Raw genomic sequence first — 25964 nt, 5'->3', positions numbered from 1 at the left:
AGCAGAGGATCTGATTGTACTGCCTAGAGCTGTGAAATGAACTTCTACAGTCCCTTCCACCCCTCCAAGTTCAGTCTGAACTTGTTCTCAGTCATGGCCATTGAAAACTGTGAAAATTGTGACACAGAAGGCTTTGCATTTAAAAAACAAGAGGGTTGCACACACCCATCAAATTTAGGTCTAAGCTTAAAACAATCAATTTGATTATGGGAAAACTGTTCTGGGTTTCAACTCAAAAGTTCTTTTTCTCTCTCTTTCTCTTCCTGCTTCATGGGTGAAATGTGCTCGAGGCAGCGCCAGGACCCCATGTGTAGCTGAGATCATCATAAGCACACGTGGCCTGTACTACGAGCACTGCAGGCTCTTCTGTGTTTATCTCCAGCTCTCCATGCTTCATCGTTGCCCTAAAGAGAATCAGATTGTTGCTGATAGTACAAGTTGTATTTATTTCTGTTGTCATGCGTATTGTATTTAAATGTATTTAAAAGAAATGATTGAAGCACTGTACATATGCAATATGTTTGTCTGCATTCAATCTGTTTACGTGCAATATACATATGTTCAGTATGTACTGTAAGGTATTGTTTATGAGTGAATTGTGAGTTTACTTTTAAAACAACAAAATTCCAAGTGAAAATGCATGAATTGTTTTGAATATTATATTGAAATGAGTGTGTGTGGGTTTCATGTCTTATTGTATTGTATCTTGTGCTGTGTGCGTCTTCCACATGGAATACAATGCGTAGTTCGGAACACTGTGCTGAAACAGAGGGTTGTGGGGGGAGGGTATCTACAGTGCTTCAGCTAATTTGGAGCTGCTTTCATTTTCATCTCTTGTATTTGGGGCAATCGCACACACACCTGGCAGCTCAAGGTATCCTTTGGAGAATTTAATCAGCACTTCAAAGAGGAAGGATGAGTATTATTCCACAAGAGAGAAGGTGAACTGCTCTATTTTATAAAGTGTCATTCCCTGAAGGAAGAGAGAAGAGAGAGCGAAGGGTAGGAAGGGAAGAAATATCAGGAGAAAGGAGGAGAAATGGGAAAAGGGGGAAGTCGGAGAGGGAATCAGTCTGTCAGTTCTTGTAGTTGAAGGGCAGAGCTCAGAGATGTCAGCACAGTGGATGCTGGGGCGTAAAACACCCCTGTCCCACCACAACAATGATGTTCCTCCGCTCCTAGAGTCTGGAATCCAGCTCTAGATCCTACTGAGGCCTCACAGCCTTCCTGCTCAGATCACAGCAGTGAAGGATTCTCTGGATTCTCCCAGTCCTGTCCTGCCAGCAACCACATCCAGCCTCATGAGATTGAGAGGTCCTGAGCCCTCAGGAACTCTGGATTTTGAGTCATTCGAGTAGAGATCTTAAAGAGAAGGATTTTGCTGACACATAGTGTGGTGAGGTTTTGTTTACACTCGCATTTAGTCTATTTATTGATATTGCTTCTGAAAACGGTTACATTGCTGTGGGTGGGGTGGGGTTCCTGTTTTAATCTGCTTTTATCGAGGGGAGCTGCACCCTCAGAAGCAGACCCCACTGCTGTCTGTACCCCCAATAAACAGCAGGATAACCTAAGTGGACGTGCTGCAGAGCTTCCTTGATAGGATGAAAACAAAAGCTGGAATTACTGTCTTGGAGAGGGGACGTTAACCCAAGACAGCTGGTCATCTGAAATAAAAATTCCCTTTTGGCTCTTTTCGGTCCAGAAGGCTGTAACTGCTTGTATATTTTGATTGTCAACAAGCCTTTTTTTTGGTCTTTTCTCACACTGTAAACAGATGAAGTGGTTGTTTTGCCTGAACAGAGCTGCATGTTTGTTGGTGATGGAGGAGAGATGAGGGGTGGAAATAAGAAAAAAAAAACTGTTTCTCTTGGAAGACGAGGGTCTGTCAGCTGTGGGAATAGAAAACCTTTGGTTAAGCAGGAGTACTGGCAGCAAATACAGCCCCCGAAACGGCAGCTAACAGCAGTTCATATCAACGCAATGAAAAAGACAAGTCTGACACAATGATTGTCTGGTGGACTGAAGTTTTCTCGGGGCTTATTTATTTATTTCTCCCTCCTCTGTTCTAGGGTATACTCTTTGAGGTTATTTATGACTGTGTGATACAGAACCTCAGTCCTGTTTCCAAGTGACTAGCCCACTGGGCCTGTCCAGAGCTGTCTGGATTGCGTTTCTTGCTTTTGTGTGTACCGTTTCTAGAACCTCCTCCTATCGATTGTAAATCTTACCCCCAGTACGCAGGTATCATTATTTTACAGATTGTTTTTTTTGCAATCCTTGCATGGAAAACGCACACTTGCTGTCTAGAGCCGTTGCTACAAAGGGATAAATGCATTCTTGCAAAGTTGTCAGCATCTTTGAAAAGGTGTCTGGCCCACTCGTTCACAGAGGAATAGGGACTGGCTGCTGCGCTTTCCTGCATGTAAGTGCTGTCCCCCATGTGCCCGCTGAGCCCGGTACCTGACATTAACGTGCTGCTCCTGTTTCCAGGTGGAGTTCCAGTGGCTGCGCCAGTACTGGTTTCAGGGAAGGCGCTACGAAAAATTCTGCAGCTGGTGGCGCAAACCCATGGAGGAGTTGGAGGAGGCCTGGCGAAAGATGGAGATCATGGTAAGAGCTTGCCTTTGTGGGGGCTGGTCGCCCATTGGCAGACTCAAGGGCACAGAAGGGGCTGTGCGGTCTACATTGCCGTGTTGCTCGCTATCTTACTGCTGCTTTGTCATGTTTTCCCACATGTGTCCAGTGTGTGCATTTCCAGGCATTTGTCATTACCGAGATGTGCTTCCTACCGCCTCTTCTCCACCTGTTTTCACTTAGCTTGACTCTGAGCCCCTGGTCCCCCTGTCTGTACAGACATTGTACATCTTCCTCTGCACTTCCTCTGCACTTAGGATTGCTTAACCTCCAGCCCAACACCTCCTCACCTGTCTGTGCTGGAGATGGAGAAGATGGCATACAGTTCAACCTGGCCTCACAGCTCGGGCTGCTTGGTCCAGAGATTAGCTTTGTTGCCTTTCTCTGAGTCCAGTGAAGTCTTTAGTTCACCAAGGGAGTGGTGGGGGACCAGACTTGATCACTCTGGTCTAAGAGGGCTTTGATTGGAGAGATATAACCTGAATCATCAAGAAGTGGCACAATAGGGTTTTGGTATAGATGGAAATTTTGAAATAGTGTCTTTTTGTATATCTAGATGTTTGATCACATAAAAAGGGTAAAGACATTTTGACTTGACTCACTATTGTAGGCGTCGGAGCCCATATCACACATGACTGGATTTCTAGTAATAAGAGGAGGTTAACAGCAGTTCCTAGCGTTAGTAATAACCATTGTGTGCTGTATATGTAGTGTGGAAGGGAAAATGAAAAGAGAGATGGAAGTACAGAGGAAAGCCCATGGTAGTGTTCTCCTGGGCCTGGCCGTGCTCACTGTGACAGTGCCGTGTGTGTCTAATTAGAGCAGGGTGCCGCCACAGGATCTGGTTTCCACCGGATGATGGTTGTCAGGAACCTGAAGCTTTTGAACAGTCGGTAGCTGCTTCCGTTCCTGATAGGAGCTTTGCGATTCCATTTAGCACGTTCGTTACCATTTGTTTCGGCTATTGCAGATGACAGCTAGCGGCGCTAATTGAGAGCGAATGTTTTCCCAGCATTACCTAGCATGTCAGAATTGTCTTGGCTTGATTTGATAGCTGAGCTTGTGTGTAGATATATAGACGCGCTTATAAATTCCCCTTCTTTCCTTTTTGTGAAAGAATGTGAGGTACACTTGTAACTTTGTAAGAGAGTATGTTACAGATACTAATACTATATGCTTCTTCTTATTATTCATCCTTTGAAAGTAATGATGCCATGGGGCTGTCTGAAATAATAAAAGTTATTCACGTTTGTTATGGTAGCTGAGGTAAGAACTGCAAGTATGGTCTGCTTTATGTGCTTCAGACTCCAGATGTCATTTTACAGTAGTACTTCACTCTGTTTAGCTGTAGGTGTTATTAGGTCTTGTGATTTGGTCTCTCTTCCTGTATGTTTTTGGGTCTGCGTTCATGATTCCACTGTCAGATGTGCTAGTCATTCAGAAATGAGGCTCACAGGATGTAATAGGTAGGATAGGAATCTGGAGCATTCCTTTGGAAAGATCCTTGCTGTTGACTAGGAAGCCAGCATGACGACAGCAACATTATTAATCACCAGTGAGTACACTAAGTATCTTAAAAACCTTGCGTGATTGCTGTTCTCACTCTTTCAGCTGTGGAAGATGAGCGTCTTTAAAGGTGCTCTTATTCTGAGTGTGATTCCCCTCATTTTACTCCTTACGGTTCAATAAGAACCAGCCTTCTCACTGATGTGAGTGCCTGCTGCCCAGCGCTAGGGGAAAAAAAGCAGCAGGGGGCAGTCTTGTATCAGCATTGCTGTCAGGACATGGCTGTGAATTCACACTGCAGCACAGGAGCACTAATCTTGTTTCCTGTGCTTTCCTGAATGTAGAGCGTGCAATGTATTGTGTTATGTACAGTAGGTGACAATGTGCATGGTACTTAAGGTACTTGCTTCCCATATTGAAACTGTACAAATTAATTTACAGCTTTACCTTTGCACAGGTATATCATTCTAAGGATCAAGTGGAACATCTTAATAAGTAGAATACTTCTTGCATTTATTTAGTAGTTACTATTCTGCACAATCTCAAAGCAGTTCTGAAGAACACCACCCACCAGACAGATATGCATCAAACATTCTGCCCCAGCAGCACCACTACCGTAGCAGCGTAATTTAACACTCTTACTCAACAAAAGGTGCCTTGGGATCTTTAATGACCAAGTGGTCAGGGCTTCTTGTGGCTTCTTGTCTGAAGAATGATCTCTCCTACAGCACATTATGCCCAGCTACCATACTTGGACACTGGTCTGAAAATTGGGTTTAATAGTAATAGTCCACCCACACCATTTATACCAGCTCTCTGTGCTTTAAGGTTTCCCATCCCAGTAGTGACCAGGGCAGTCTTGTTGAGCTTCTGAGATCTAACTAGATCAGTCTGCAAAGGTGGTGTTGCAGCAGTTAAATGACATTATGAGTGCTGGTGTTAGTGTAGAGATGAGAAAACTGAAACCAAAGTGATCTGAGGCCTATTTCCTCTGTTTAAATTAAGCAAGTCAGTTTTAGCTAGACTAGAATAAAAGTTTTCCACTTCAGGAACATGCGGTGCTTTTCAGCTCTGTACAATAATGTGCTACTTTAATGCAGATATACACTGTGTTAAAAACTGTTTAAAAACAGGCTGTCCAAACACCACATGTGTAACATTTTGTAATAATTCTTAATGGTAATAAATAGAGCTACTGCACAAATACTGCCATACTTTTTAGCAGTTTCTATGGGTGAATTATAGCTGTAACTGCTGATAATAATGCTTTCCAATTTAGTTTCCAATTTTTTTTTGTTTATGTAAGAAGCACGGATGATTTAGTGTAATGTTCCTAATAGTGAAGTTATTTTTGCTCATCTCAAAGAAAAGTGGCTGTGTTGTATACATAAAGCTTGAAAAGGGGTTCAGTCAAAGCTCAGTTCCAGTTCCAACACCAAAGAATAATTAGAGTATTTAGCAATACAATGTGTACATTTTAGTACTTTTGTTGTGGGTGTTATTAGTTGATTTTCTTGCTTTTGCCAACATCCCTTAATTCCTATATATTGTCATTAATGACATTTAAAATCACCTTATGCACAATAAATTTAAACTACAAACTTGTGATGTTTCCTTCAGAGCAATCTCTTAATGGAGTAAAAACAGACTGGTCACTACAGTTAAACGGATTGCTTTAACAATAACCATCTTGATGCCATTACATTGCAAGATTATTGCTGCTTCTCAAAGCAAATCCCTTATGCAATTTAAGTTTAATGTTGAATTTATTTATACACCCTTTTTATCACATCACACCACTGAGTTCTTTAAAAAGTGATTTAGTCTGTGATATAATTATGGTCAAACACTGGAGAAAACTAGAACATATTTTGATACTTAGCATCCAGCAAAACAAAGCTGACGACATTTAGGTCTTTCAATTAGATTCAATTGGATCTCCTTGCCCAGAACAAATTACTAAATGGAAATTCTGTGTATATTCCACCAGGATTCTCAGATTTTTTGGGAGAGCCTTTCTCAACAGAGGGGCGTTTTCTTTTCAGAAGCTGACATCGTTTTATTCAGGACATCAGTAACGTTGCATTCTTCCATGTAGTCTCTTTAAAAAAAAACAAACAACGACTCGCGTTATAATTAGCCCATCTTTAATAGATAAAATAAACTGCTCCTTCTGATTTTAACAACGAGTAACACATGACTAACATGAAAATGTAAATGTTAAAAAAGAGGAAAAAAGACACCTGACTTTATTCTTCTTATTATAATTTTTTCATAAAAGGACTATAATGTGATCTTGATATGGGGATTATTTGTCCTTTAAATTCAAGTCAAATATAAGCCTCTTTTATTAAGTATATTCTAATTCTGGAGTTTATTGCCACCACTGGCCTCCCCAGGGGGCACCTCCTGCACTGCACACTGTTGTGATGTAAATGCTGAACCTTCCATTTGAATGACATCCTGATAAAACATCCAATAGTTGTTTCTTTCAAAACTATTACCTTATGAATTGATGAGCCGTTAAATAGAAACATATAGTGAGGAGACGGAGGCCAAAAGAAGAAAAAAACCCACGAAGGTTATTCAAATGTTTGTATTTTTTTTTGGGGGGGGGGCGGAGAGAGGCGAAAGAGGGATTGAGGCATTTTATCGGGCGCGACATCAAGATAAGCGTCGAGCGAATTTGAAATTTTCGTTTCCATTTGAAAGGAAGTGTACATGCTTGGCTTTGGGGGTAAAAGGAAGAGAGCATAAAGGCAGGAGTCTCCTGTGATGTGAGAGAGAGGCTAGGGGAAGGTGCTCCCAGATGCTGTGGATAGAGATTCTGTCTCCTAGGGTCTGGTATCATGCAAGCCTTACAAAACTGACATTTATTTAAACTACGAACAATGAATAGCTCTAGCAGAGCTGACAAAAAAAAAGGGGAGAAAGTCTAGCTTATGCAGAATATTTTAAATACAGTACTGTCTTTTGTCAGGCTTACAGGGGAAACAAATCACAGTGAGTGTTCCCCCACGTGCAGACTTGGCTGCAATAAAGCATCCACTTTGGATTTTCAAAACTTTCCCCACTCAGCTGAAAAATTGTGATTTTTCATTGAATCGCCACAGTCTTAGACTCGTGTCTTTTACCTTGCTTCTGCCACAGTGTTATCTCTCCAAAAATCAGATAATTCCATGTGTCTTATGTTTGAGAGAAGAGCACGATGGCTTTCTTTAAGGCTACTCGAAAATAAATCACGCAGAAATATCCTTTATGTCTCCTAATATCCATTTCAATATTTGAAAATTTCATGATTTATCATGCAGGAAATGATCTTGTTACTTCCTGTGTATCATTTAGCATTTTTATGCACTCGTAGGTCTCTTTAAATTCCATTAAAGCTACACTTCACACCAAAAAACAATGGAATGAGTACTGTTTTTCCTGCTCATCCATGACGTTAATAGGAAACTTCTGTCACAATTTCAATTTGTTTCAGACAGCGCGGCACAATTATAAACTACCTAGTGTGGTGAGCATCGATAACTGATTAGGTTATTGACAAAGCTGGGGGTCAATGTAAATGTTATTGCAGTGTGAGCCAGTTTGATCGAAACCTGAAAAGGTTAAGCAGATCCATTCTGGTTTTGTATTGCAGCGCACAGACACAGGCGGGACTTGAAAACCCCCAGTACAGGGAATGAATTATCATATTGGCGATGAAATACTCTGCCTCTGACAGATAGTTTACTCTGGCTGTAATGTATTTAGACAGCAATTGGCCTTAATAACCTTTATTGACTTCAGTGGGTCAGAGCCAAGAATCTAATTATTAAAGTGTATCAGTTTCATTGGAGTTTAGAGTTGCACTGTGTATATAATTATTTTAAGGTCATCTGAGCCAATTAATGCCTATCCACTTATTTAACGTGTTTGTAAAACATTTATGAATTTTATTGTTCTGTCTTGTGCTTCGGATTAATTTTTCTTTGGAGGGGTGGGGATTTTTTTTCATGAAAGCACGGATGTTTTTCAAGTTTAAATAAAATGCAAGAGTCTTAAATGGGGTCATAGGAAAAAAAGCTGGAGAATAATATAGTGTGTCTACGAAACAATTTGTTTGAATGTTTTGATTTCATTTGCATGCCGTATATATTATTTCATTTTTCATGCACATGTGCATACTAGATAAACCACAGCAAGTGTGAATTATGCAGTAAATTATTTAAAGAGCATTTTGGCTTATAATTATACAGTAACTGCATATCTGAGAGCTGTGTGTTTGAGGGGAAAAATCTGCTATAGTATAAAATCATTTATCCTTTATTGTAATTTTGTACTGTAGCAGAGGCTTGATACCAAAACCTGTTTTTTCTTATCTTGGAACATGGGGGAAAGGTTTAATCCCCGGGTTAATTATTGCAGCACTCTGTTTACCTCTGGCTCCATATTAGTTCAGGTGTTGTGCCTTATTTAGGCTATTGTGCATGAGATATAAATTAGTATAAGATTATTGTTATTATTCATTTTAAGAGGAACTATGGTCGCTGATAATAAATTTTACATTACGAAGCTGTTCATGTTTAAAGTGTAAAATGAAAAGAAAGAGAAAAATGTACCAGAAGTAGCGGGCAAAAGGTATTTGCAATTCTCTTTGAAGTACTTATTCAACAGGATAAGCAGAATTTTAGGAACTGCCTGATAGTGTTCTGGGTAAATACTTAAACCCCTTTAGAGAATTTCACGCACAGATACAGCGCTTCAGAAAAAAAGAGCACTTATGTTTCCTAAAGCCACTACAGCCTGCAGCTTTGTACCTTAAGACAGAGGTATTGAATGGAATTCTACAGAGGATACATTCAGTGACAATATCTACAGGAGCATCAAAGCAAAGCAGAGGAGGAGACTTTCCATTTTTAACCCTTCCCTGTTGCAGGAGGGATTATTGCTGCTCAGAGCAAAGTAAACAACACTCTGAGGGGCGAAGGTCAACTGTTGCGATTCTTACAGCTTGTCGGAAAGTGTCCCTCTGTAGTGGCGCTACAGAGAGCATGGACAGGTGTGTCCAGTGTCGCTTGATGGCTCTGCTGCTGCAAGTGGGTGTGTCCAGTGTCATCGGACAGCTGTCCGGCAGCAGGCGTGCCCAGTGTCATCAGACAGCTCTATACTGGCCGGCGTGTCCACTGCGGTTGGACAGCTCTGGACTGGCGGGCTTGTCCACTGCTGACAGTGCTCATGGGGGCTTTTGCTCATTTTTCTTTTACTAATTTTCTCTGTGCCTGCATCAATGTTTTTTGATTAGTTTTTAGCCCTGTAAAGTTTTTTTTTTATCATATTGCTAAAACGTTTTTTTTAGCATGTAGAAGTTTTTAATTACGTTTTTGAAAAATTAAACTGGGGAGATATTTTACAAAGGTATGCATACTGATGAGTAATTCAGCATGCATTATTTCCCCTCATTTCAGGGTATTCAGCTAGTGAATGCATTATCAGTGAGTTTAGATAATTATATCTTGTATTCCCTGAATTTCATCAGGTTCCACATTACTTGACTCGTTAAGTCCACAGAGACACTTTTTTTTTCAATTGATTGAGCCACCACTGAGCTAGGATAGGAGGAGGAAGTGTAAAGTACCTTTTCCATGTAAATGAATGAACATTTAAATTGCAGTTAAATCAAGGAAATGAACAAACTTTTGCAAGCTCAGAGTAAATTCTTGTTTTGTTTGTTATTTGGGACACAGTGGCTATGTTCTTAATTACACATTACAAATTTAAACATGAGTAAGGAGTAGCAGGGGTTCTTACAGTGTTTTAATGAATATGCTTATATCTCTCTGTACCACTTCTAAATTTAAATCAGTTGTGTAGAGTACAGGAGTCTATGAATCTTGGAATTCAACATAGAGTGATAAAACATTTAAAGACACACCACTGTGTCGCGCTTGGGTTCCTAGATGAATCCCTCTCAGTGCTTGCACAGTATGGCCTGTCTATAGTTTCCCCTTAATTCCATTGGTGTAGCACATTTCTCACTTGTCTTCCTGTTCTGCTGTGCAGTGGAGCAGCTGTGTGTCATCCAGGTGGGGGCTGTGCTTCAGTGTTGGAGTGTGAAGCACTTTGGGATGAAACGCAGTATGCAAATGCAAGTAATGATTTATTATTAGAACAAAATAAAGGGTCACAATTGCAACGCTGTAGAAGTTGCTTCAAAATTTGTGTCAGTCCTGGTTTTGAGCTGTGACGTAAAGTGTCTCAAATTTTGTATCCTTATTTCTTAGGTTCAAAAATGGTCTTGGTTTGTGCTGCTTTGTTACCATGATTTGCAAGATAAGTCTTCTGAAGAGACCGATAACATCCATTAAAGAGGCAAAAAGAATTATAAGTGTGCACAGATTGATCACTTTTCAGACTCCAGCACCGTGCCACTACTGAGCTGGTTAGAGGGGAGAAAGCAAAAGACATTTGTTACTGGGAACTACTGTAATTTCCCTTCTGAGAGCACACCTTTTACTGCTGACAGTAGTCATTATCACACACTGAGTATGCAATTATTAGATCCCTGTAAACCAACTGTAATTGGTTGAAAACACAGTATGTAAGCGTCATGCTAATTTAATAGCGCTTTAACAGAAGAACAAAACTGGTTTTGCATCTGAGATTTCAAAACCATCTTTTAAAAGGTTAACGAAGTGCATCGAAAGCCTAAGTTCAGAACTAACTGCAGGAGAATGGAAGATCCTGAGTGGAAAATCATTTGATTTGCCCGAGAAATCACAAAAAGGAATTATCAAAAGATGTTGCTGATAATTTGGATGGCGGGGGGAGGGAGGCTTTCAAATGTTATCTTAAAGCGATCCGTATTTCCTACTGGAAGAAAGAGGAAGTCGGTGGCAGTGATGAGTAACGAAGTGTGTGCTGTTGGCGTTATGGGTACACTGGGAGGCAGCCTAACTGCTGTACAGCTTCCCAAGGCCTTTGGTGTTTTGTTTACTTTTGTTTTTCACAGACATCGTGAATGAGGAAATATGTTGACTTATATTAAAAGAGAAATGCGATTGTCATATATATAAAAATTCCTCAGGCATTAAGAGATTGCTTTGCTGTTTTTTTATAGCACAATGTGATCTTTAAATCTTGCCTTTTTAATGGCGCTGCATTTTTTTTTCTTCTTGACACGTGGAACGGCTTTCCAAGCCTCTGAGGCTGAATGAAGGAATACTCGTAGTCGTGCTTTATTTTATACTTGAAGTCTGGGATGAAGGGTGAGAATCGAAGCAAAATGCTTTGTTTCCAGTCTGCAGGAACCAAACAGACAAGCCGGCCTGTGTCTCTCCGTGCCATGGATTTTGTTAGACAGCAGTGCAGTCCCCTGGCCCGTCCATTGAGCTAATCTAATCTTCCCCAGCTCTCCTCTGCTGGCTCAGCACACAGGGCAGATAATTGTTATCAGCAACCTGAAGACCAGCAAGCTGAAAACCAGGCAGGACGTTTTGGCTGCTGAAGACCTAGCCATAGGTCAGATGATGATACAGAAGCGGCATTCCTATCAAAGACGCAAGACAGGCTCCCTTCATTTAAATTAAAGAGAAAATGAAAAGTCTTTGCCAAACTTTTTGATTGTTTTCCGTCTGGTTTAACAGCATGTTTTCAGCGTGTTTGAATTGTGGAGCCATCAGTAGCCTTTTCTAACTCCACCTCTTCTGCATTTCCATTTGAGTGATGCACAGGTTTTCATTTCCATAAATAATACTGCTTTGTTCTTTAGATGTCTTAGATGTTTGCAAAGGGACCTTTTCAAGTAACAACGTTTTAGTTTTTCAAGAGTAACCTGCATGTCAGAAGAGCTTCCTGGAGTTTTACAGGCCCAGAAAGGCAGAGGGTGGATGATTGTGACCATTCACCTGCTGTTAGCAAGTGGATGTTGGTTCGTATTAATTAGATGGGCTGTGTGTTGGAAATGAGCTGTTAGTTTTCAGTGCTGTTTTTTTCCCCAAAGTATGGCGGGCTGTGCCATATGGAGAGTAGGACAAGACCATGTAAAACACGAGACACACTCTTTTGTTCCTGTCCCCTGCGCTTAAATCCAGTTACGTTTGTCTGTTTTTTCTTAATTGCCCCCCCCTTCCCCCTGCTCCCGCCTCAAACAAAAAGAAACATAAAGTGAGTTTGATGTTTAAACAGCAGGCAAACTAAACTGCTTCCAGTGTTCAAGAAGCAGAGCACTGTGTCCTTCATAGGTCCTTTAATCCCACAGAGAGAGACGCCCACGCACACAGTGTCCCTCTGGGCACGGTCAGCCCTGGTGCGTCACAGTGGTCTGCCACTGGAGTGTGTGTGCCGTGTCTCGAAGCCTGCTGCCCACCTCCCCTCAAAGCCCTGTGCGCTGTCTTCCACAGAGGGACCCTTTTCCCCAGCAGCACTGTTTTCTTTTTAAGCTGTGGCCTGGGACATCAGCTGGATAGCGTTTTTCTGGAGTCATTCCCTTTTGTGGCAGATTCTGTGGTGGTCTATTCATTTCACGCCAGCTACTGGCCCATGTGGCAAAAACAAACTTTCCTTTTATTATCCAGGGTGCTGATCGGAGGTTTTTTTTTTTTTTCAGGGGGGGCTGCTTTCATAGACATTGTTGGATTTCTTTTATTTGTGGCGGAGTTTAGCGCGGCTCATATTGACTGTGGGAAGATCAAACAGCCAAGAAAGCTGTGGTTTTGCAAAATATTACCCAGGCTTCTAAACTGAGCACTGTTTATTTTTCTTACCTTGCTTGTGTCGTTTCACAAGGTAGCAGAGTTGATTTTTGCTTCCTTTTTTTCCCCTTCAAAAGCAATGTACTAAAAGTTTAATGCGCAACATTTAAGACTACAGTGTTGAACTATGTCTCGTAGTTAGATTCACACAGTCCACAGGGAGAGCCCCGATATAGCCCTCATTAATCCTGGTTTGTGTGTAATAAGAGGGTCATGTTAAATCTAATAAATTACCTTTTTATTTATGTAAGAACTGCAGGGAACGCATCTTTTAATCATTTATATGTTTATGAATGTCCTTCTCCTTATGTTGCCCAGGAGGTTGAGCATACACCTTTTTTTTGAAGAGTGAGTGAGTGTTAATTCTCATGTGCTCAGGGGAAGAAAAAGCGCATGTTAATTTTGGCGTTGGATGTTTATAGTGTCCAAGGGTCCTAATATATCATGTTTCATTACTAAAGCATATTGGGTCTCTTGAGGTCATACAGCGCTGAGACTCCAGCATCTGTAGAACATGCTTGTCAGATTGTTTCCAATTGTCTCCTGCTTCTTGAGCAGCGGAGTTACTTGTTTTTTTAACATCGGGAGCTGCTCCACAAAGCACAAAAGCACCACTCCGGAGGAAGGTCACATGCATAACCCCATCGCATGGTTACTATTTAAGCGCAGAAGCTTTTGTTTGCGCTAATGTGTAGTGAAGTTGTATACAAGAGGGAAGACACAGGACAGGAGCCTCTGCCTGGCTTAAATAACTCATTGTAAAAGAGCTACAAAGGGAGCCCATTGGAGTCTCCATAGAGCAGTTGTTTAGGCTTCTTGCCTGTGCATCCGAGCGCAGGCTCTATTTAATTCATTTGACAATGGTCGGAGGGGGGAAAAAAATAGTTTTGCTCTTTTGACCCACCGTGTTTCTCTTAACTGACCCTCCCGTTTCAGCCATAAAACACCACTGCTGGCCCGGCTGCCCGAGCTGCTCCAGCCCACTCCTCTACCTCCTGCTGGAACAATGCAGGAGCTCAGCGCAAGCCTGCTTCTGATTACTCCTAATTAAACTTTAAGTGCTGCGTGCGCATGACAGATTGGTTGATTTCTTTCTGTGTTTCTGCGGGAGTAAAACTGGCCCTGAATGATATCGGCCACCAAAGCTACAAAACTTTTGTAATAGTCATTGATAAAGTCATAGCTATCAGTTTGATGTTGTTCAAGTGTAGGTTTGTAAGTGAATGAGCACATATGGCTTCTGGGATTGTGTCCTGAGATTTTCGTGACTGCTCTGAGCTGTGGCATTCAGAATCTTGTTCTCTGAAATGGCATAATGGTGAAAACAAAGGTTCTGGTTTTGTGCTTGATGCTTTTATTTTATTGGCAAGATGAATCTTAACCATCGGCTTTTCTTATCATCGGGAATGGAACATCGAATGGAGAATGTCCGTCTCTGGATTTTCTTTATAATGCACTATGCCACGTATTGGAGTTCTCTGTTTGAAATGGTTTTATTTAGACCACAGCTACACTACCAGTGAGTTTGAAGTGGAGGTGCACTGCTCGGTTCATGCTTCAGGATGACTTTTGCACCTCTAATGTGGACAAAGCATTTTCCGTACCAATCCAAAAGAAATACAGCTGTTGTGTTTCGTAGTTTGGACTGAAACAGATATTGGAATGTAGAGTATTGCAGTGTTGTTGAATTCTAACCCAGAAAGGACTTATTTTGCTAAAAGAACAACAGAGCTTTCTCTTTCTGCTTCATTTCATCTGCAGAAAGCATATGTTCAACCATGCAGGCAACAGTTGGGTTAAAGATGGACTATAGTCCTCGAAACAAAGACAAGCAGGCGAGGGCTGGCCTGATGTGCACAATGTTTTCAGACCTAATCACTTGTTAGGGATGGCTCTGTCAGCTGTCCCTTTATACCAGTGTCATTTTTTCTCCGTCTCCTCCGCTCTTCAAACACATTTTTCTAATGTTTTACACTTCATATAATCTGGCCTGTATGGCCAGCTCACTTTACGGCTGACATAATTGATGTGGGGCTGAAGACATCAGCTACTTTCTGGGGGCAAATTTGGCAGAAAGGGTAACCTCTCAATCACTGGGAGATCACAAGCGCCTTATCCTCCATATCTTCAAGTTCCTGAAAGAGGCAGGCACCCCACCCCCAAAGGCTACTCGAGTCTTCACCCAGTTCAGGAGCTGTCATCAGCAGAATGCCCTCAAAGTGGAGGAGTCATCCGCTGGAAACAGGTCTGTGATAAGGCAAAGAATGGGTGCAGATGGCTTTTCTTAAATAGCGTTTTTGCATTGATAATTTATTTTCCAGCAGTCCTCGGATCTCTTTTCATCCCCCATTAAGTCCCAAACTGTCGGTTTGTATATGAATTTCTGTCCTGCTGAAACATTTGTACCTTTTGTTTTGATCTTGCTATTCTTAACATGAAATGCAACAAACCGACAAGAAATATCCAAAACAATTATTATCGCTACTGCTTTTCTCTGAGAGGTTTCTCATACAGAACTAGCCCTGTGAAACTGTGCAAGGTAGCAGACAAATTAGACAAGCTCAATAAATCATCCTGTGTTATTAATATTTTTTATAAGGACGAACATGAAAGGCTGATGGTCTTTTTGAAAAGAAACACTCTTCCTTGATATGTGAAACTGTGGTGGACCACACAGAACTGTCCCAAGCTGGAACTTGTCAGCGGAGTTGCATCCCCACTGCTGTGAATATAAAAACTTAGCAGGAGCTATTGATTCCAAGGTGGAAGGTACCTTGATGTTTATGCATTATGTATTATAGAATTAATATAGGGATTTTTTAGCACAGGGATCAGCCAGACATCCTGTCCCATTTCCTGGTCCTTGGGATGTCCAGAGAGGGAATGATCATGATCACTGAAGCCTTCAAGGGCTTTCCAATAGTGCTTGTGTTCGCACTTGATTTTTCCATGCTGGCATGGAGCTGCCAGATGCCAAGCAGAGGGTCTGAGCGGAGAGATTTCTGGTGGGACCTAAAGGTTGGGGCATTTGGTCAGCACAACACGAGCTTCTACATGTGACGGCTATGCAGCGATGAGCCAAAGAACCTCAGGCAGGAGAGCGGATTCCTTGCTCCTTCCTTAGTTCCATATTGTTAGCTGTGTTGCTGGCAGTCGGTCGTGGACAGAATCCGTTGAGCGCTCAGCAAAGCCTGGGAGCCAATGTTGAGTTGAACCCGTGCCAGAGAGGGAAACAGAGGTTGAGAGTTACTGGTGCCAAGCAGCCTGTGTTGTTGGCTTAAACGGCCGTAGAGAAGGAAAAACCAAAGATGTTTGATCAAACTGAGGTACAGTGACACACGGAGGGAAGGTGGTCCAGGATTTCATAGAAGGGGAAATTGCTCGGTGACAAATATACAGTATATCACTTGAACCGAGAGGCAGAGCTGCCCAGGACGCCTGTCGCCCACACTGAAGTCCTAACCTAGTGATCCTTTCCTGTGGCAATATTAAAGGCGACTCACCTGCTCTTATTCATCCTTGATTTCTCCTAAGCGTCACACTGTTGGGACCAAGCATGACAAAGATTGTCTGGAGTATAACAATGCCAGGCACTGAAATAGCAGCTCTGTCACTGGTTCAGGGAGTGGCCAGGTGTCTCACCTGGAGAGCAAAGAACTGTCATTCCGCCTGGGGGTCCCACCACAGCTCCATGTGCCCCAAAGGCTTTTGTCTGAAGCTGCTTCTGTGATGTTTTTAACTTACAGAGTTCTCCAAAAAACGTTAAACCCCATTCTGTAGAACTGAAATGATCTTGTGGAAGAATTGTTTTATTTGCCAAATGTAGGCCAGAAATGCATGTTACCGTAAAACGGCCAAAGTAAGAATTTCTAAAGTGGAACTTGAAATTGTCAAGCTTGGAAGTCTTGGTCATCAAGGTACTGTCTTTAGGCCCAGTGGCGTACACACTCGACACAAAGCAGAAGGCCACTCACAAACGCCAAAAGCTGTTTTGGCACCAGAGGCTCACAGCACATTGCTGTGCATTGTTTTAAGCTTTCAAATGAAGTAGAAAAGAAGAGGAATTTTGTCTGATTTATGTTTATTATAACTTTGCCACTCTTTTGGAGCGACTCTAAAGCCTTGATGTAATGAAGAGAAATTAGGGGACGAAAGGTAGCAACTGCAAAGTGGGGGCTGTTATGGGAGGGGAGGTGAATTGCCTCAAGCAACACTTCAGTCTGGAATGAAGCCCTCATTCTTTTGCGCCAAGCTCAAAGGTGCTATCAACATTTGTGTCTGGGACTGTCCTGTCACTGCTGGGCCATGTTTGTGTTTGCTTATCCAGCAAGCCTTTTAGGGGGAGGAAAAATGAGCACGTTTTCTAGTAAAAATATACAGGGGAGTCTGGGAAATCAGTCCTACCTGTCTTCTCTGCCCCAGTGCTGCAGACGGGGTCACAGGGACATTTCTTGTCAGTTTCAGGAAGTGGAGGATAGGAATTGTCATCTGTCTGTAAACAGTGGGACCTCCCAGCAGCCCTTGGCTAACAGAGGACTGAGATAAGGCAGGGCCTGGCTCTGAAGGCTGTGTGTGTGTGTGTGTGTGTGTTTGGGCGACTTGTAGCCAGAGCACCTTGGGACTGGGAGTCAAAAGGCCAAGGGATCACCATGGGGGTAAATGTGAAAGCCTCATTCAGCGCCACGTTAAAAACACGCCACAACAAACAGAAGGTGTTGCCATTAAAGTAATAAAGGGGCACGGACAGAATCTCTCTTGAGGCAATCATGACCATGTTTGTAAAGGCTTAGAACAAAGGTGGGGAGGGTTCAAGATGCTATTAGTTTTTGTTTTTGTTTTTCTTTTTGACTTTTAAGGCGCTCTTTCTTCACCGTTGTTCTTGTTACGACAGTACGGCTGGTTTTTTTTTCTTTGAACCCTTGACCTTAATAGCTCTTCGTGTTCTTGGGTTCAGCCCAGCCGGGAGAGCCCAGGCTTCAGGCCTCAGGTAACTGCTGGTTTTAAATAGTTTCATGCCGCTCCGCAGCTGGAGAGAAGAGCTGTGTAAAAGCTTTGTTCGAAACTGTTGCTTATTAGCTGAGACGTTCTGTCTAATGTGTGAGTGAGACTGAAGAATGCAATATAAATAAAGGAGCTGTGCTGTTGAATTATTTAAATATCTATTGTCTACAGGCTACATTGAAAATTGTGATTTTGTACTTTTTTAATGCAAAAATGACCTCCAGCTTCGGGCCTCGTTGACACAGATCTCCTGGTCTGTCAGGGGGCGTTATTTTGTCACTGTCACATGAATTGCATGGATTTTAATACTCTGCAAGTTGCGGTAAACACGCGTTATCAGAAGTTTTGACATCTGCCTCATATTCTGCAGGTGAAGAAAGGTGGGGGAATCATACTGAAAGTGATCGTGATTGAGCGTTTGAAATCACGCATGTGCTTTGGAAAAGCGTACATCGAAACCTGTCCGCGGAAGAATAAAAACCGACAGCTGGGTTGTCAGAAGTGTATAAAACTATATATTTTGCAGGTAAAAAATGAAGCGCAGAGTTTTGTGTAATCGGCAGAAATGAAACTGCTTCACTTTTGGATCTGACAGAAAGAGACTGCTCTTAACAAGGCATCAGAGTCACTCAGAGTAACAGATCCATCACACAGCCAGCAAAGAGACTGGGGGGAAAACGCGCTGGAGTGGGAGTGACAACGCTGCATTTAATTTGTGTTGCCAAAATCCTTTTCATTTCGCTCTCGCAGGCCCACTGCAGAAACTCAAGTGACTCGAAAGGTTGCTAAACTGTTCAGATTAGCTCTTGTGCAGCCGGCAAGTTCAGTGTGGGACATAGTTAACTCCTTAGAAAACACGAGCATGAGAAACCTTCCTGTTGTATGCTTTGTTGCTTGCCGCCTGCATATCTAACCATTTATGAATGTAAATTGCATGCATCGCTGCGAGCAAAGACATTTACCCCAGCCACATTTATTTAATACTAGCTGAGCCAGGTTTGACCTGTAACCTATTTGCCGACTCATCTGCTTAAATGCTTGAGGTGCTGTAGCTGTACTGAGCCTCTGGCCTACTCACACCTCATTCCTTGCTCTTCACCTTTGCTAACACACAGGTACCTATGCATGCACCTGGGAACTCTCTCTCTCTCGCACACGCACCCTTCAGCTCCATTGAATGGTTAATAGCCAAAAAGATCAAGAATAGCGCATTGAGTGCAGCCATGTCCAGGTTCTTGGTAATTGTCACCTTTTTCCCCGGTTCATGGCTCCCATTTCAGACGCAGCTGGCGCTGGCGGTGGCCGAGGATGCAGCGCGGACAATGGAGAGGAGGAGAGAAGTGGCGCAGGTTCTCTTGCCCTTCCTCACTGAGCGACAGGAGCGCAGGCAGCTCTGGAGAGCCAGGTACACCCTTCAGAACAGCACCTACGGCGTTTTCAGAATTCCGATGTCTAATCATGGTTAGCCAGGTATAAAACATCACACAGTCTTAAACATCACAAACGGAACCCTTTCTTTTTTTTCAGTTCAATATGATTATTAGGATAGTTTCAAGCAGATGCTGAAATAAAAGAAATGTTTATTGAGAATTGCCTTAAGTATTTTAATTATTTTGGTCTTCTGGTTAACTTGGTTAACTTTTTTTATGTTTTTTTGGCTCCACTCAGCCCATAACTATGTACTGTGCTTCTGCTGTGCCCCATTGAGAAAAAGCTCTCTTGGAGACTCTGGGTTTTCAGATGGTGCTTGCTGTCAGAAGGAGCCATATAAAATCACAACATTTGTGGGGGTTATTTAAATCACAAACTGGGTTTGAACAACAGCTGAATTCACAAGTCAAACATGACGGGGCCTTCTAAAGAAACCCAACGCAATTTACACACAACTCATGTTTCACCTTCAAAGTGAACCCAGGAATGAATGGGCTCACCCTAGCCTCGCCTGGCAGCGATCTTTCTGACAGGTATGCCCTGCAGATAATTCCCAGTCACTTCCTCTCTGCAGATAAAGCCTGTTGGAGTGGTGAGAGATTCTAACAGCCCCCATTACCTTGATAATCCAACTTTGACTAAGCGGTGTTGTTCTAAAAGATCAGCCTCCTCTCTACCTCAACACCCACTGCCCTCCCCCCCCCCCCCCTCTCAACTTCCCTGCATGTTCAACAGTTTCCTAATGTTCTGCCTAGGTAAACAGAAAGACACTAACATTCTAGGAGGCCTGCTTACAAATGGGTTTGACCTTTGTATACTGTGAACAGCTTAATCAGGCTCTGGAGCCAGTCTTGAAGCACATACAGTCTCGTCTTGGACAAAGTATGTTGGTGCTCCTCAGCTGGCTTAGTGGCAGACAAGATGCAGACCCTGGAAACGGTCACAACCACCTGGAGGGCTATTTTCTAGACTCCGAGGTGCTTGAGGCGAAGGTCCCAAGAGCATTAAGCAAACTCCCACCCCCTGCCTCCTCCCACCCACCCTCTCCCATCCCCCAGAGGTCTTCGTTTGATGTTGCCCTTCTCAGCGACCCATCAAAACGTCTCATTCCGATGATCCATGCAAGCAGGCGGTTACCGTGCGCCTCGGCTGGCCTGCCCTGCCCTCCCGCCGTCCGCGCCCGGCAGCTGGAGTCAGGTGCCTGCCAGGCCAGTGTCGGTGACGGGTGCCGAAAGCTAGAAACCATCCCGCCGTCGCTGAGGTTCGGCAGCGGCAGGACCGAGCCGGGAGCTCCCACGTATGAGGACAGGAAATAATTCATCCTTGTCCAGCTCTGAACTTTATTCCCACTAGCTTTCATCAGCAGGAGAAAAATGATGCACCCTGCCCTGCGCGCGCACACACACACACACACAATGTGTTTCATCTCTGCTTGCTCTTTTGGGTTTAGTTTGAGAAAGCTGCAGGTTGTCTGTGAAGTGGCTGTCAACAGAGAGCCCTGAAAAAGCACAGTGGTCAAGTGAATGATGTTGGCAAGATAAATAACCTTTCTGTCCAACTTCTAGAATACAGTATTGTACTCAAGGACCGGCAAACTGTGGGGAACAATGGGGAAGTTATTAATTCCTGGTAATTATTTGTCTTTATTTATTTTTTGTTCTTTAATACACCAGCACTCTTGCCAATGGTGGCCGAGCACTCAGATTAGTTTATTGGTGCCCAATAGTTCGATTGAAACCCTCTTTTTTTCTTGATACCTGCTCTTTAAAGAGTGGATCACATTTCAGGCAATTTCAGAAACAACCAAAAAAGGAATCCGGGTTTATTTTGTGGCAGTTGTATATGTATATTCATGTACAGCAGACATTCTGGGGAAAAAAAGTTCTTTTTTTTCCTTTATTTCCCTGTTCTTCTATTGCTAAAAAACGGATTGCCAGTTGAGTATAGAACGTAAATTTCCCCTGCCATTCCTCTGTTAGTGATCGATACCTTCTTAATCACAGCCTACTCCCAGTCTCGGGACTCAGTGGGTCTTCACGACGGTCCTGGTTCTGTCGCCTTCCTCACAATGGGACCTCTTTGGTCTCCTTTTCTAATTGAGCGCTCACCTTACTTTCAAGCCAGCCACAATCTGCGTTTTCAGATTTACGGCCATTCTGGCTGTTCTTGCCCCTGATATAAATCTCAACTCTCCAAACATGTTGCAGTAACATTTGCATCTTGATCCTGGTGATTTAAGACACCGTGACATAGCAGCGCAGTGTGCTGCCATTTTTAAAATTAATACCGGGCAGCCGCCTACCCCTCTCAAGCTCTTGCTCCCCCTGGGATGCCAGCAGGACCCAGCCTCCTTAGGATTTAAATTAATTTAATTCCGTGGCCTAATGAACTGCAGTACCTTTGGAGAAGTCCTGGGAGAAACGTGTAGGGGGTGTTAAAAGAAAAAGAGCAAACACTGAAGGATTCGACTTGTTTTCAGGAGGCAATAGCACCTGATGGACAGACTATTAGACCTGCTGAAGAGCTGCCCAGACCCCCTTTTGAAGTGACCCTGCTCTGACCTCTGGGAGACAAAGGGTCATGCCTCAGCCAATAAAATCTGTGCGCTATCACAGCCAGCGAGCAAACACTAAAGGGAACAGCTGTGAATTTTGTACTGGCCGTGCAGACTGCTGTAGGCTTTGTAAGGTCATTATATGATAATGAAAATTATTACCGAATTACATGGGGGTTTAGTACATGAGAGCAGTGGGGAGGGGAGGCAGAGGAAGGCCCAGTGTATTGGGTTTGATAAATGGACTGTGAAGGTGCCCATCTGGCTCTGTGCAGCTTTTCTTTCTTTTTTTTGCCTTTCTCTCCCCCCTTTTTAAAAGGCACGGTCATGCCACACTTAGAGTCAAGGAGCTGTAATGAGCGGCGAGTGAAGATGAACAATTAAAGGCAGAACTTGCTCTGCTGGTGTCACATTAGAAGGAAAAGGAAAAGGACAGCAGCGAGCACGCTGGGTGTGTCCTCTGCTTTGTGGGACCACAGGACGGCCCCTAGCAGGGGATGCAGTAGGACAGCTTGACCTCTGCGTTGGCGCTGGTGTGAGAGCCAGGAAGCAATATAGCCGTTTGTGGATTAATAGAGAAAATGATGCTGTTTGAAGTGTTTATTGATTATTGGCCTGTGTTACCATTGAACGTCCTCGTGGCAGAGAGCATGCAGTTGTTTAACTGCGCATAAATAAACATCCCACTTCTTCATTACTGGACCATAAGCTGAGCTACTTTCCCTTCCCTTTCAAACGAACTCTCCACAGATCAGTCCTCCCTTGCGCCCCTGATTGGCCGTTGCTGACCTGTGCCAAACCTAAGTTGGCGTGTCTAAGCCACGCTGACTCCCCGGTTTGTCGGGGAATCCTTTCTGAGGCGGCGACCGAGACATCTCAATCATGTGGGTGAAAAGCCTTGGGCCTTTCGCCTGCTCAGCGCGAGTGCCTGTTCTGTCAGTTCAGCGAGGGTCATCAGGAGGACATCAGCCGTATCCACATTGGGTCTTGCTCAACTTCAGAGTTCCGTGGTTCACTTATTTTTTTGTTGCACGTGAAGTATACCATCCCAGTGACAGATTTCCACCTCTGGCCCCAGAGCTGAATGAACGCGAAACCACGCTGGGGAGCCCCCCTCCTTGCACGTACATAAGAGTCTCCGAGACCCGGTTTGTTGGAGACTGAACCTCTCTGTTTGTCAGGTTTCCCCTGCGGGAGGTGTCCTCCGCTCTCCCCGTGCGTGGATCAGCATGAGCCAGTGTCTGTGGGTGCCTGCGCGCAGGGCTGGGGCTCCTGGATGAAGACGTCAGCCCTGCAGCTGCGCTCATTGCTCAGCTGCCCGGAACGCCCTTTGACCCTGACCCATTTGGCTGCTGCCAGATTCCTTTTGTTTGCGGCGATGGTTTCCCTCGCCTCCTTTCTTCACCTGTACCGGCTCCCCGTGAATACAGGCTCAGGGACTAATTAAACTGCGGATCCGTGGGGGCCGGACCTCTGGGCAACAGTTGTGCGGGGGCCTGATTGAATGGCGCGGTGCACCCGCCACCAGTTGTCGCCCTTCCCCTCTCCAAGAGCGCCCCCAGGCCTCGGTGCTGCTCCGGCAGAAAGACGTGGCCCTCGCGCCCGCAGTGACGGCACCCTGCCTGCAGGGGGAGATGGGTGGTCCACGTCCATCCGTAACACACAGCAGACGGGGCCAGGCCTGGCGTGTTCCAGTTTACACACCAGCAGCACGGACGAGGCAGACATCTTGCTCGCTGCCTGGCACAGTCTGACCGTGCTTGGTTTTGTCCTGTATGGTGGCATCATAACTCTCTCGCTTAACTCCCACCTGTGGCATGGAGGTGATCAATTTTCATTTTATTCAGGCAGGCGTCTCTTTACGACTTAGTAGTGGGGGAACTGCTTTCCAAAATGTATATTTTAAACTTTTAAGATGGCATTTTTATGACCTCTATTTCAAAAATTAACATCACTTGACAAACTTGTGTTATAAGCATATCTGTGATCACCTTATGAACTTTTTATCACTTATGTGTTGTAACTTAGCATGTTCCTCTGGAGATTATTGGGTAATAAACTACTCCAGCTGTAATGACTCGTTTGTACTGAACTCGTGTCTGCTGATCATAAAAAAATAAAGTAATAAATCGTCCTGAATTTAAATTATACTGTACAAGAGGCAGCATACAGCTGTATTTCCTAATGTTTATTTTTAGTTTTCACTCAGCGGGACAGAGTAATCTGCCTAATCTCCGAAGCTGGCTAGTTTTACAGTATCATGACACACTGTGTATTTCAGAGAGTCTTTTAATTGCTTTCTTTGGCATTCAGTGGCGCAGTGATTGCTGTTACCATGGCAGGCAATAGCTGAGATGGGCTGTTCTGCCCTGCACTCACACCTGTGTGCCACAGCCTGTCACCTTCTTCAAACTGTCTTTTTTTAATGCTCATCTTGCTTTCAAATAAAATGCCGTGGGCGGCATGGTGGGGCAGTGGCTAGCATTGCTGATACCGCCACGCTGGGGCCCTGGGTTTCATTTCAGACCTCGGGTGCTGTCTGTGTGGAGTTTGTATGTTCTCCTCATGTTTGCGTGGGTTTCCTCCCACAGTCCAGAACTGTACGTGAAAACTGAGCATGAAAATACTTGTAGGGTTAATTGACTGCTGGGAAAATTGCCCCTAGTGTGTGTGTCTCTTTCCCTCGATTGACTGCCGTCCCGTCCTGGGTGTGTCCTGCCTTGTGTCTATTGCTTGCCAAGACAGGCTCCGGCTCCCCTGAGACCCTGACTTGGCTAAAGCGCGTAGAAAATGGGTGGATGGAAGAAAAAGACGTCAATGATAAAGTATCGATTCACTGCAGTAGTTCAGTAATACAGTAACTCATCTACGGAAATGAGAGGGTGATGGAAATGCAGTAGACATCTAAGAGAAGCTTTCAGTTCTTTCTTATCCCATGCGGTCTGATCCCACAGCAGTGGAGCTGTTGTGAGGTTTGATCAGGAATGAATCCAGTAAAAAAAATCCAGAGTCATTAGAAAGATATGCATGGTGCTGAACCTGTGCCAGATGGAGATATGGACCATTCGGCTCAACTGTACTGTTTCAGAGGAGTGTCAGTATGGGACAATGGGAATCTCATCTCAGGCCTTAAATGTGGGCTTAGCAGAGGACTAGTGAACCTTGTGGTTTCCCCATGAGATGGCTTTTGCAGACAGGCTGAGAAAAAAACCTCAGGTTGTCACTTCTCATTCTCTATGTTATGTTGCACTGAAATATTACAGTGAGCGGAACATGCTTGTCATTATGCCAAGCTTTCATTGCCATGGTTTAAGCGAGATTTAAATAAACTTCATCTTTATGAAAGTTCGGGTTCTTGCCTTCATTTTCCATTAGGAAGTTTAGATAGTGACAAAAAGAAATCCACTTATCGCATCAGATCGTTTTAATCTCTCATAAAAGTTAATGAAAACAGTAATTTTCTAATTACGTTTTTCTCAATAATAGCCACTTGTCATTATTATTATACTGTATACAGAGGGAAGAATGTAATTAAGATTCCTCAGACATTAAGTGCCACATGTTGTAGAGACATTCCTCTATTAATTATTGTTTTTAATATGGAAAGGGGGTTGCAAAATGTTCAAGTCAAACCCACAAGGCGAAGCCAAGAAGGATTTTACTGGATGTCAGTGAAACCAATAATTATTCGGAAAGGCCAGAGTAATAGGATAGGGATCATAAAACGGGTGTGAAAAAGTCTATAACAGTAATTGTGCTGCGTCTGGGCCACTGTCAGAAAGCATGCTCTAGTTATGACATGTGGAGGATAACCCAGTGTCTCCTGCGCTGCCGTCTGTGCATCTTATAGTTTACTGCAAGGTGGCCAAAGAATTGTGATTGAGGTTTGTGTCCTGGTAAAACATCAGATGTTTAAATAGTTTTATTTCTAAACTGATCACAAGGTAGGTCTGCTAAGGTGTATTTTCAAATGTTTGGAACTTTGAAGCAAATTGAAAGGTTGTCCCAGTTTGCCTGGTGCCACTTAAATGCGATTTCAGTCACAGCCCAGCATGACTCTAATTAATGATAATGATAATAATAATAATAATAATAATAAT

General features: G+C 43.4%; 1 protein-coding gene across 4 annotated transcripts in view; it reads left to right on the top strand.

Moving 5' to 3' along the window:
* fto (FTO alpha-ketoglutarate dependent dioxygenase) overlaps positions 1-25964 on the top strand; it is a 187832-nt gene that overhangs the window by 36450 nt on the left and 125418 nt on the right. For 3 of the 4 annotated variants that reach the window (XM_088613960.1, XM_088613962.1, XM_088613959.1), the window contains 2 exons: positions 2494-2613; positions 19160-19284. In XM_088613960.1, the coding sequence (XP_088470086.1) occupies positions 2494-2613; positions 19160-19284 (245 nt within the window). Of the gene's footprint in view, positions 1-2493; positions 2614-19159; positions 19285-23045; positions 23939-25964 lie in introns of those variants that run through there. The other variant, XM_088613961.1, reaches the window with a different exon arrangement.

Source organism: Lepisosteus platostomus, chromosome 20 (genome assembly GCF_059453375.1).
Source record: "Lepisosteus platostomus isolate fLepPlt1 chromosome 20, fLepPlt1.hap1, whole genome shotgun sequence".
NCBI lineage: Eukaryota > Metazoa > Chordata > Actinopteri > Semionotiformes > Lepisosteidae > Lepisosteus > Lepisosteus platostomus.
This window is presented reverse-complemented; position numbering and strand designations above follow the sequence as displayed.